At 36.4% G+C, this 13,612-nt stretch overlaps 2 protein-coding genes across 2 annotated transcripts in view; both read left to right on the top strand.

The window, feature by feature from the left end:
- LOC142339613 (RNA 3'-terminal phosphate cyclase-like protein) overlaps nucleotides 1-13,612 on the top strand; it is a 241,550-nt gene that overhangs the window by 211,735 nt on the left and 16,203 nt on the right. The gene's annotated exons all lie outside the window — the stretch shown is intronic.
- On the top strand, nucleotides 10,285-12,519 carry LOC142339611 (histone acetyltransferase KAT7-like). Its single transcript, XM_075389771.1, has one exon. The coding sequence runs from the start codon at nucleotides 10,285-10,287 to the stop codon at nucleotides 12,190-12,192; it is 1,908 nt and encodes a 635-aa protein (XP_075245886.1). The 3' UTR covers nucleotides 12,193-12,519.

The raw sequence follows: 13,612 nt of genomic DNA on the forward strand, positions 1-13,612 counted from the left end.
AGTGAATCAGAAACAGAAAGACAACTATTATTAAGATATGTTGACGACATAATTTGCACGTAAATGGTGAACCGGACACCTTGCTCAGAAAAAAAAATCCTTGATAGGAAATTGGAATTCACAAAGCAAAATCTGTCGAAAACTGTAATTTAGCTTTTTTAGTCATGAACATCAATGTAAATAGCAGCAAAAATATTAATTGCGAGTTGTACAAGAAACCAACTGATACGGAAGTTGTCTTGAATTTGCACTGCAGTGCGCCAATCCAAAATAAATAGAATATTGTAGACGAGACTGTTCACCGCGTTTTAAGGAGCACAGGCACAGGAATTTTTTTGATAAAGCTGTAAAGGAGGAAAATGAAAATATTTGGCCGAAAAATCAATACCCTGAAAGTTGGACATCCAAGATAATCAACGGTGCTTTACAGAAATTTATAAGTAAACCTCAATCGAAAAATGAAGGCGAGAAGGTAAAACTGAGGACACAAAAAATGCCAGCAAAAAGTGTTAAACCATCATTTTTCCTGCAGTATCGAGGTAACATCAGCCTGCAGTTGAAGCGAAAATTCAAAAAGTTCGCGAATTGGAAACCATATTCACAAAGCGAAAACTATGTACTTGCCTACAATCCCTGAAATCTAGATTTAATAGCAATCTGAAGTCTCATGTGGTCCACAAACTCAGTTGTTGTGAATGCAGTTCCACCTATGCCGAAAAAAACGTGTCGACGTTTAGCCACGAAAAACTCTGAGCATCAAAAATTGGATTCACCGGTTTGACAACATGTAGTTGAATCCTGTGGGCTCTAACGGCCTTTAATTACATGATAATTGATCAGTGACAGGATAGCGAAAAACTTATGGCCATAATAGCTCTACACATTATTAGGCGCAAGCCACAACTGAATACGCGGGACGAGTACAAAAGTAGGGAAATAATACTGAAAAATTAAGCGCAGAATACATGCGATCAACCATGTATTCTGCGCTCGATTGCCATGCGAGCAACGTTATATTGTGGATTAAAACGAAAATCTTCTATTCCAAACTCATACAGAAAAAGACTCAAATTATTAGTTTTAAATTTCTTTTAACATTTTAAAAACTTTAAGATTGAAACATGAAAAAATTTTAATAAAATTCGAAAACGTAAATAGATAATCAGGACACGTTGCTGCATATATGGATATCTGTGAATATTTACTAAGCAAATTTTAAACTAATGATGATACAAAATAATGCGAAAATATTTGAGTAATTTAACAATTTTATATCGACTTTTAACACTTTTTCATTTATCATAGAGGTTGATTAGCAGTTAATTTTTGCTGGCGAAAAAAAATTAAACTGTGCCTCACTTCTTTTTTAGTTCTGACTCATAGTTTCAATTTTTTTAAATCGTAAATTATATTACAGTCTTTTTTAAAAACGAAAACAAAAAAGGAGGGTTAAAATCGACAATGATTTCTACCGATGTTATTGTTTCGTCTCGACAGTCTCCGAGTGACTCATTCAAGACTATTTTACCTACACTGTTTAATAAGGAAATGATTGACTTACAATATACTATGTTCGGCAATAAAAAAAGATCGGATTTGAAAATTAGGTATAAAGAGGTTGTTTGTTGGATTTGAAAAAACGAAATTTTTTATCTATCGACATTAACAAGAACCCGTATACCAGATTTGTATGTATTTAAAGTTTTTTGTATTTTTTGGATTAAAATGCCGGGGAATTAGAACTAATTGACAGTCTGGACTCTAAGCAAACGAGCAATGTGCCTAGTTTATAAGCTTTGCTAACGTAATAAGGTAGATTTTTGTTAATGCTCCGGAGCGACATCATTTTAGGCGCACCAAGGTAGTCTCCATTGTTCGCTTCAATTTCAGTCGGAGAATGCTTATTGCTTCAGCTCTTATCATAGAGGTTGATTAGCGGTTAAATTTTGCTGGTGAAAAGAAATTTAACTGTGCCCTCTTCATTTTTAGTTCTGAATCATAGTTTCAAGTTTAACAATTTATAGTTACAAAAAAGTTGTTTGTTGGCTTTGAAAAAACACAATTCTCATCTATCGACATTAGGAAGAGCCCGTATACTAGATTTTAATGTAATGAGAGTCTTCATATATTTTGGCGCAAAATGCTGGGAAAGCAGAAATAGTAGATACGAATATACGAAGAAGATTATTTGGTAATGCAATACTTCTTATGCAGTGCGGTAGCGTCTAGTATATATTTGAGGAGAATTTACCCGAATAGTGTCATGGAGCTCTTTGTGATCAATAATGTGGCTTGATTCAAACTTAAAATATGACTCTACTTAGAAAACATCATTTGTACATGCTAAAGTAAACGGTTGTTATTACTTTTTCGTCTAAAATTAAAACAGAAAAAAACGAAACCTGTGTGCACCTAGGTCAATGGGTTAAAATTTCGTTCCTCTTAATTCAAGGTCCTCTTAATGCAAGATTTTTATGTTATTTGTCTAAAATTTTTCTGAAAAACTGGAAGGTGAAAAAATGGTTGTTCAATTTGCGGATGACACTAGTATTATATGCAATTTTGAACGTAATGAAAACATTCCACAAAATATTGGAAAAAAATATTAGAATAAACGGACAGCTATTTGACAGAAAATAAAGTCTCTTTAAATGCCGATAAAACAGAGATGTTATTCTTTGCAAATCATACTAATTCGGAATCAGAGTTTTCTTTTGAAGGCAAAGTCATCAAACCAGCTCAAGATTCCCGTTTTCTGGGAGTACAAATGGTTTCAAACCTAACCTTTGAAAATCACCTGAACTCAGTTTTAAGCAAAATGGCTAGTGCAGTTTGTTCTTTGTATCTTGTAAGAAATCAAATTCCTTTGCAAGTAAGAATTGATGTTTACAAGTCAGTTATACTCTTTCATCTTTCTTTCAGTGGAGTATTCCTTCAAATTCTTACAGCAAAAAAATATAAAATGCATAAACAAGCAAATTAACTTGGGAATAAAAGTTTGTAATTTTTGACAAAAATATGACCACTCCATTTTTGTTGTTGTTCTTGTTTTTGTTGCGGATTTTTTTTACAGAAGAGATTTCTCCCGATCAAACCGTTATAGAAAATTAGTTCATTTCTCTCTGCAGTGTTGACAGTCACAACAGATCTGCCACGTGCAGACGTTTTCTGGTTTGTACGGCATCATGATATCATTCCTTATTTGCTTTAGAATTTTGTGTTTTAGGCCGTGTTAATTTCCGAAGTCAATGCTGTGATGAAGTCTGTTGGCTATCATTTGGGTGCAAAAGAAGAATTTGCCGCGCGATTTTTCGAGTCGTTTTTTCAAAGTAATTGTCTCTTCTCATTGAGGCAGCACCGGCTGTTTTGTATTTGTCGGTTGAATTTGTTGGAGACTTGATAGTAGTAGAAGATCATTGAGCTGATAGCACATGGGCAAGGGTAGTATATTTGACAAACGTAATTGTTCGATGTAACTCAGTGTCTTGCTATTTGTTATCCATGACACAACCTTTTGTTGAAACCGTTCCAAGTTTCGCATATCTCCTCGGTTTAAGTTACTGCAAGAGGATCCTACATTAGAACTGCATTGCATTGATCTTCTCATTGAGGATCGTTTCCTGCCAGCGGAATTGTTTATCTCAAAAGTTAGCCTAATGAATCCACATACAGATATAAGACACTTGGAAACATCCGAAAATTTTGAAACGTTTACTAGTCGTCATAAATCTAGACAGAACAAGAGAACAAATCAAATTGTTATAAAAAAGAAAACGAAAACGAAGTAGTAGTAGTAGTAGTAGTAGTAGTAGTAGTAGTAGTAGTAGTAGTAGTGGTAGTAGTAGTAGTAGTAGTAGTAGTAGTAGTAGTAGTAGTAGTAGTAGTAGTAGTAGTAGTAGTAGTAGTAGTAGCAGTAGTAGTAGTAGTAGTAGTAGTAGTAGTAGTAGTAGTAGTAGTAGTAGTAGTAGTAAGAGTAGTAGTAGTAGTAGTAGTAGTAGTAGTAATAGTAGTAGTAGTAGTAGTAGTAGTAGTAGTAGTAGTAGTAGTAGTAGTAGTAGTAGTAGTAGTAGTAGTAGTAGTAGTAGTAGTAGTAGTAGTAGTAGTAGTAGTAGTAGTAGTAGTAGTAGCAGTAGTTCAGGCTTCTGCAATGCATGGGTTGAAGCACCCTTATTTATCGTTATAAATGAGATAGTTTCGAAATAGAGTTACAGTTTTTGCACAGGCAAAAGTCTCCAAGTGCACATGTCAATTTCGTTGAAACTTCTAAAAAAGAATTTCTAATAGATGTCGCTGATCCGATATTTTATATTTTGGTTGTCTGTAAGGTCTGTGTGTTTGTTGACAATTTTATAGAGATAGGCTGTTCTCGACCAGAAATTTTCGTCGCTTTTGAATCATTGTTTTTTCGTAAGTTTGATTTCACATTTCGCGCCTTGTCTCGTCCGATTATTGTTGTTGAAATGTATATACTTTTCTCTGACAATTTTTTATTTATTGTTTATGAGATCACATAGTAGTAATAAGCTGTGAAGTTCGAAGTAAAAAGATAGAGGTAGAATTTTCAGTTTGATTAAATGTTCCTTATATGTGAGAGAAGAACCTATTATCCATTTCGTCTCATTTTTTTAGATTCTTTCGATGAGTACTAGATCGCATTTAGACGGATACCACACTTGACAGGCGTAGGATATAACTGGTACAATGTAACCCTTGTATGCGTTTAATTTAACTTGAGGGAGAGCTCTGTGGTGAAGATTTCTTCTGAGGTACCAAATTGCGTTAAGAGTTTTGGAGGCTCGTGTGCTTGCAAACTGATGCCAAGTGAGGTTATCACAAACTTGTATTCCGAGATGTTTTTGATGATACAAGATGTTGACAGTTTCATTTTTTATTGTAAAGAGCAACTTGCTCTTGAAACAAAGGATCTTGCATTTGTTTTCATGGAGACGCATTTCGTTGTTATTGCACCATTCATTTAACTTCTGGTGATGAATTTGAAGTTCATGTTTGTTATTAGAGAGCAATTTGTAATCATCTGCATAACCGTTGACTGTATTCGATTTTTTTGTGGTAAATCATTTATGTAGACGAGAAAAAGTAGTGGCCCCAGGATTGAATCTTGCGGTACGCCGCTAGTGACGTCACGAAGGCTCGACTTTGAGGTTCCAATGCAAACACGTTGTTTTATGTTGTCGCAGTAGTTGGCAAATAAGCTGAACGTTTTTCCCCCAATCCCTGATTCCGACAGTTTTGTAAAAACGCTGTGGTGGGGTACTGTATCAAACGTTTTCTGGAAATCTAGCTAGAAAACGAAAAAAATTTCATCATGTGCAATTGAGTCGACTTCTTTGTACAGTTGGTCTAGAAAGCATAACCTTTGAATAATTGCTGAACGTTGAGGCCGAATACCAAACTGGGAATTGTGAAGTGTTCCTTTAACGTGCTGATAGAGTTTGTTGAACATAATTTTCTCGAAAACTTTTGACAGGCAAAATAAGCAACTAATTGGTCTAAACATATTGATTGCGGCTTTATCGCCCTCTTTGTATAAAGGTGTTATATCACTATGTTTCCAATAAGATGGAAATTTAACTTTGTTAATGAATGTTTGAAAAAGTAGAAGTAAGCATCTGCTTATTGTTTTTGATAGATTTTTCAGAAACAGGTTACATATATCATCAGGGCCGTTGGCTTTACTAGTATCAAGTTTATTTAGTATATTTTCAAATTCTTTTTCAGAAATATCAAAGCGATTAAGATTTTTTTCATCAAAATTGAACTGGTTCTCAACTTTTGATATTTTTGGATTGAAAACTCTGGAAAAATAAATTGAACAACTCGGCGTTCTCTTCATTAGTGTTAGTTGTTTGTTCATTTAGGTGCATCTCGCTTGGGAATGCTGTGACATTTTTGATTGATCGTAAATATTTTTGAATAACGCTGAATTGACGTGTTGCGAAGATCTCGCTTTCATAGTTGACTTGATCGTTTTTACAAAGTGTGTTGACTTTTTTCGTCAAGACAATCTATTTTGTTTAGTGTGCTTGGAGCAGGACTTGATGGGCAATTGCTTTTCGTTTCAAAGCTGATAGTTTTTTCATTTCATGAGATGTGCTTTTTGACACCCACGGGGGGAGAGGTGATCTGTGCTGAGTTACTATTGGGACATTTTGATCGAAAAGGCGATTGAACCATTCATACCACTGTTTAAGAAGTTCGTAAACGTTACTGTAACAATAGGGTAATTAATCCAATCTATTCTTTGTAAGCGTATTATGGTCTGCGGCGATCGGTCGCCTGATCGCAGTTGCATTCGTATCGTGTTATGTAAGCGTAATGATCTGAGCATTTTTTGTAATTGAGGGCATAGTTATTACTAATTTTGATTTCGGTTTTTGAATTGATCAAAGTTGTGGTTCGCTTGTTAGAAAGACATCTAGCTGTTTTTTATACCACAAAAGGACAATGAAGTTTAGCATTTGTTCCAAATTTTCATCTATGAAATAGTTGAGGCAGGTGTTGCCAAGTTCATCTGGTGACGACATTTGTTTCCAGTCAGTGGTTGAGAAAGTGAGATCTCCTGTAATGATGATTGATTTTGGCTTTGTTTTCCTCTCTAAAAACTTTAGCGATTGTGTGAGGTCTTTAAACTTCTGCTTGCACCATCTGTATGGGCTGCCTTTAGGTGGGTTGTAAATGCAGACGGTTAGGATTGAGTGATTTTTAGTGTTAATTTTTACGATTAGGCAATCCTCACTTGTGTTCTTAACGAGCAATTCTTTAGATTGAATGTTGTCTTTTACCGCCACTAGAACACCTCCATGTTTTGAGAAACCGCATTTTGAAGTTCTGTCGTTTCTGTGAATGACATAAATTTTGAGAAAGAGTGCTTCGTTTGGAAATTATTCTGTGAGCCATGTTTCGGTTAGGCAAAAATGTCTGGATTGTAGGGAATAATAGCGTTTGCAAATGCAAGTCTTTGTGGTAGATCAATGAATCTATGTAAATTGAACGTTAGAATTGATACCTCTTGTTTTTTGTCTATATTTTTTGCGAGTCAGGTGGAATACCGAGCATTGTCTGAGTACTCGACCCAATTTTTATCTTTTTTTCGTATAATGTCAGATTCATTACTTTCAAGTTTTTTCTGGCAAAACCTGCGTCTATTAAGTCTTTTCGCTTTTTCAGACCATTATTGCTAATGTACACTGTTTTGCTATATTGTTTCAATCTTGAGAGTGAGAGTAGTAAGATGCGTTTGTAATACATGCATGGCATGGTTGCAAGAATGGTACGATGCCTTCCATCTTTGAAAGTACCCATCCGCCTGCAGTCCGTAATTTGGCAGTCTAGCTTGAGGAATTTGAGGATTGACTATTTTTCTTGTATATCTTCTTCAGCTCTTTCACGAACGGTATCTTTCCTACTTTCATCAATTCCTCTTATTCTGATTGCCAGGTCATTTGCAGTTCTAGCATTTCTTTTGCTGCCAATAGTTTTTTTGATTGTGGTTTGAGTGTTGTCTTTTATTTCTAGATTGTTCTTTTTTTGACTTTTTATGATGTCCAGTATCGCATCACGTTTGTTCTGCTGTACGCAAGCGTTGCATAGAAGCAGAACGTTTTGATTGACCTGTTGAAGTGCATTTATTATTTCGTTACTAAATTTTGTGCAGTTTGGGGACATGCGCATGATTGTGGCACAGCATACGCAACGGAAGATTGCCTATCTTTTTTCAATTGGCTTAGAGCAGGTTTCACATTGAATACTTGTACCCTCTAATTGAATTTGTTTACCACATGTTTTGGAACTCATTTTGTTGTGTGTGTGATTTACAGAAAAATTTGAAGTTTAAACGGGTGGAACTAATAAAATGGGGAAAAAAACTTATTTAGCTTTGGAACTAATTACTGGTACCGTTGGTATTTCGTGGGGTTGTACGAACCACACTCGCAGTTCCTAGCACAGTGGTATTCCTTTGGATGATCTTTTTTGTCTATGTTTGCGCTGAAATTTGTGCGTATAATTTTGTTTTTAAATATGGAGCAGATTCTCCGAGGGCCGTTTTTCAGGTGTAGTTCCGGGGAATAAATTTCTTCAGTGATGCCTCCGTATTCCCACTCGCTCCTTTTTGTAATTTGTTGATGAATTCGTTTGTTGCTTTGGTCTTCTTTTTACTCGCGCTGTCGCTTCCTCGTGAAGGGATGCCAATTACAAATACTTTCTCTGTCGCAAGAGGCACAAGTTCTTCGGCTAGTCAGGCAAGTTCTTCTGCTGTTTCTTCTGGTTCTTTGTTCGACGGTGTTGAGCGCGTGCGTTTTGCCTTTTTCCCGGTAAGAATTCTGTTAGATGTCGAATTTGCGCTCCTGGAAGTGATAGGATGTTAAAATTCGGAAATCGGAGATGTTTCAATTGGGATTCTGCAAAAATTATGTTTCTGGTCTTGGAAGTTTTAAAGATATGAAATCGCATTCAGTATTCTTTTTTTCACCCGTCCAAGCTATGAACGGACGGGGCCTGAAAGAAAGATAGAATTAAACCGTTGGAACCAATAACTGGTACCGGTGGTCTTATTGATATAGTTCCCAGCTTCAAATGATCTATTTAATAAGTTTATCACAACAAGTGGAGTAACAAACTCTAATCTTGAAAAGCGTTTAAAAATGAAACAAATTTCCCTCCTCAATAAGAACTTTTAATAGTAAAACTTGTTTTGAAAATGTTTTAACTGAGTTTTTGCTCGATCAACACAAAAAAGTACCCGTTAATAGACAAATAGCAGCCTTCAAATCCTATTTTTACCTAAGAGAACGAACAGCCACAATTTGAAGATTATTATATTATTAACAATGCTGATTAATTTATTTAACATTTTAGTATTTAGATATCTAGCCTTAGGGTTAAATCTGAGTGTTTAATGTTTAAAAAAAAGAGCCCTGAAAAGTGTGACATTTTTCAAAAAAAAACTTGTTCCGAAGAGAGTTATGGTTTGAGGTGCACATTTTTGCTTAGATCTCTGGTGATATTGGTATTTGCATCTCCGGCAGGATACACTTTTAACGTCTGTTTACGAAGTTTGTTCGTCTATGTGGATTCCTATTGTCCTTCAGAGCAGTTATGTCAAATAAATGAAGCACCTTAAGGCTGTGACTATTTGCTTCCAGCTAGCACAAACAAATCTACTTGTGCTATGGAAATAAGTAATTAATTTTTTCAGTGGTTTTTCTTTAGTTTTGAAAAAATTTTCGTTTGCTCATATTGCTCCTCAGATGGTTCTAAATATCACAACCGACACTACACAGTATTTCCAAGCAATGCTATAACAATTGCAGGCAGCAAACAAAGTACTATTTTAGTAATTAATCCCAAACAGCACTAAAGCTTGTAGAAATTATATTACTGCTCCTGTCTTTCCCATTATAGCCCACATATTATGGTATAGGTTCCATGACGGGGATTGGCTCTTGATTGCGGCCACTATGCGGGGGGATTTAATGGGAAAGACCCCTTTTTATGAGATTTTTCTCGTGACCGAGTTTTCATTTGAGCCATGCGGCTGATTTATTTGTAAGTATGTGATTCACCGAAACGAATTAAGAGACATAAATTCGTGATGTGAAGGGTGATCTGTATATTTCGACCCCTCCACCTTTTAATACACCCACCCTCAATTAAGCTAGCCTCCCTACGCCGCGCAGCTGGCTCATGTCAAAGCCAACTGCTCGCCAGTCGTTTGTGAGCAAAGTGCCGGTTATTTTTCTGGTGTCAAAGTTAACTCCATTTTTCAGCATTATCTTCATAGGCCTCAAGAAACACCTAAATTGAAGGCTCTTGAATGTATTTTAACCTTTATTTTGTACTCAAATACTGAAAACGGGATGAACTGTTAAAGCCTTGTGGGCATTAAGATGCTAAGCAATTTCCGGGTCTTTCCCATTATAGCCCCCCCCCCCCCAAGCTTAGTGGTCAGATAACGTATAGCCCCCTCCCCCAATCATGGTAATTATAATTACCATGATTGGGGTGGGGCTATAATTTCATGGGGGAGGGGCTATAATGGGATAGACCCCAATTTTCTAAGAGCTTTACTAGTCTCATTGAAGCTGTACACGAAAATGTACAAATCACGGAAGCTGGTGAGAAGACAAATGCATGCGAGAGTTTTGCAGTTTGGACCCGTACTTAGTCCATTATCTCCCCGCACTCAACGCGCCCTATTTTCTGTTTCTTTTCTTTTCTCTTAGTTAAGGAATGTTAAGCTAACTGGATTGTGTTTTCAGATAAATGAGACGTGCGAAGCGTAACGCTTCAGCGGCCAACCCAGTTGATTCCGACAGCGATGGAAAAGGACACTCCAAACGCAGCAGAAGAACAGGTACATCGTCTGCTAGCTCAACAACAGGAAGTACCGAATCTGAATGCGATGTTGGAAAACGGTTTGGGTCACCGGGAAAAGGATCCCCAGACGAAAGTGAAGTGGGAGCTCGCATAACTCGCAGAAAATCGTACATCTCCAAGGAAACAGTCGTTGATCCTGAAATGGACAAAAAGTGTTTTATTTGCAACGAGACTTGTGTTAGAAATTCGGACAATATGATTCTTGCCTGTGCAGCGTGTTCGACCTCTTTTCACAGCAAATGTTTAAATTTCGATACATTCAAATTCAAACAATGTAAGAGCTACAGATGGGAATGCAATTCATGCAAGAAATGCTCGTGCCGGAAAAAGATAGAAAAGAATGAAAAATCAATATCATGCAGTTTATGTGATAGAAAACGACATGTAAGTTGTATTGATTCGACCTCATTGGAAAGTGATCAGAAAAACTGGTCATGTGCTCAGTGTCTGAAAAGTGGTGTTGCATCCTTGAAAAAATTGGGCAAGAAAGAAAATGAGCTGAAGTGTCCAGTCGCAGGTTGTGATTCTAAAGGCCATTTTAGTGGAAAATTTGAAAATCATTACACAACAAGTGGATGTCCGCTTTATCACAACATGACAAAAGAAGAAGCAAAGGAACTGTCGGAAAAACTCGACCTTCTTTCGTCACAGAGAGAGATTTTGCTCGAAAATATTTCCCAATCCGGTATAACAACAGAGGAACAAATTAAGTTCAGTAAAGAGTACGCAGAAAAACTGGAGGAAGACAGAAAGTATGATCATCCTGAAAATATTGACGCTCTTGTTAAAAAATGGATGGACCACAATCAACAGCATGGAAGTAACCGTGAAGCATTGATTGACTCTCTTGGGATAACCTCAGAATGGGACCTGCTGAGATTTCGTCAGGCACAAATGGCTGTTGCCTATGATCAGCAGAAACAATTCGAGGACCAGAAGTTAGATGAGTTTAAAATACAGTACGTTGTCATTGGAAAATGTCAGATCAAAACGTGGTACAGCAGTCCTTATCCCGAAATGTATCAACAACATTTGAAGATTTATATTTGTGAATACTGTATGAGCTATATGAACTCAGACTTACTTCTGAAAAGACACATGATAAAGTGCTCATGGCGTCACCCACCCGGAAATGAAATTTATCGCAAGAACAACTTATCCGTTTTTGAAGTTGATGGCAAACAATGCAAAGCTTATTGTCAAAATATCTGCCTTTTTGCCAAACTGTTTCTTGACCACAAAACTTTGTATTATGATGTCGAACCTTTTCTATTTTACGTTGTGACCCTCGCCGACAATGAAGGTTGTCATATTGTTGGATATTTTTCAAAAGAAAAAGAATCATTTTACAACTACAACCTCAGTTGTATTCTAACGTTTCCGCAATTTGCCAAACAAGGCTATGGTCGATTCATGATTGAGTTTAGTTACCTATTATCTAAAATTGAAGGACGTAACCCGGGGACTCCTGAAAAACCCCTGAGTGATCTTGGGCTTGCAAGTTACAGGAGTTATTGGACGGAAGTTGTCATGAAATGGATCATGAGTCTGGACGAAGGTTCCAGTTGTTCAATGAAAGCACTGAGTCAAGAAACTCATGTACACATAAATGACCTTGTAAGCACTTTGCAGTTTCTGAAGTTGGTCAAGTTTTGGAGAGGGAGTCACGTCATTGTGAAGAAACAAGATGTCATTGATGCGTTTATTGTAAAACAGACTAAAAAGGCAACGTCATTGAAAGCAGTCGATCCAAATTGTCTTTATTGGAGCGGACCACCTCCAAAATCAAAATAAGTCACCAGCAATCGTAATTTTTCTTGGGCTATTTTTGGTTACACTTTGGAAGAAAACTAGTTGGACATGTCCGCTGGATTCGAGATTTGAAAAAAAAAATGATTCCAATATTATTTACGCGGAACAAGTCTCATAACTACTTATTGTGACGTTAAATTTTAATACAATTCTATTATTCAACCATTAATTGATTGCTGAATAAATTCAAGTGTATAAACGTCTGAAAAGTATCCTGTATTTATCTAATTCTTTCCGGAGTATTTCGTACATTTATTATGCACTTATTTGGAAAGCGTGAAGAGGTGGAAAATTGAAACTTCCCGACTGCTTTCTTTTGAAGCTATCATCGCGTTTAAAATATTGAGTTTTTGATCTATCTGAAGGGATATTGGAGACGTTTTCATGCATTTCAATCCAGATGCCGCCTCAATGATTCATTTTTAGCTTCAAGCCCCCATGAGGGTTAGAAAGTTAATCCTGACCTTGATTTATATGATAAGACAGCGAATTGTATGAAAACGAATCATAACGCTCAAAAACTTTTGAGAAATGATATTTGGTAAAATAGAAGACCGGGTTTAGCTGCTCCGAAATGACGTTTTGAAAAATTTTAGTACACAGTCGTTGTTTTTTTTTGTACTTGAATGTTTTGAATTACGTTCTAGAACACGCTGACATTTGTTTGCGCGCTTATCTCGCGTAAAGTTGTTTATCATGATTTTTTGGCTCTTGGTTCAGTCGATTATTCTACTAAAGTTTTCATTTGATAGTGAGGCTGAGTTTGTTTTAGAGCGGCTGTTACGACAGTGGTTGTTTTCGTCACTGTTCGTTACTTCAAATTGGCTGAGATACATGTGTAAAACTTAAATTGAAGTTATATATATTATCTCTGTTGTTACGGAAACGGGGGTGGTTTTGACTTAGCAACCTACAGAAAACAGTTAGGAACGCAAGAGCTGTTTTTAGAAAGAAAGAATTTATTTCTTTGATCAAGTACCAAATAAGTAAAAACAAGTACAAAAATAAACGTAAACATTGACTCGTACAAACACAATCAAAGTGGACAGGCAACAGGGTATTTAGACCCACACGCCCTGCCCTTAGAGACTGTAAACGTGAAATGGTTTTTTTTTATCTCATCGTAGCTTTTTTGCTTTCATTGTCTACAACGATTATTGTCGCCAACATTTTGTCACACTTCATCCCGCGAAACCGCAATTTTGCTTAGACCTCTACGTCTCAGCCAATAGAATCTTTTCAAAGCTGACGCGTTCGCTTAAGTTCACATTTGGGTACGAATTCTGAGTGAGGGAGAGTAAAATCTGATTAATCAAGGCCTCAGAAATTTTTTCCGAAATCAAAGCTCCGATCAGTCATACGAATTGCTCTTTCGTTCAATGTAGTCTTTCTCTTAAACTAT

Source organism: Convolutriloba macropyga, chromosome 5 (genome assembly GCF_964194025.1).
Source record: "Convolutriloba macropyga chromosome 5, txConMacr16.3, whole genome shotgun sequence".
In the NCBI taxonomy this organism is placed as follows: Eukaryota; Metazoa; Xenacoelomorpha; order Acoela; family Convolutidae; genus Convolutriloba; species Convolutriloba macropyga.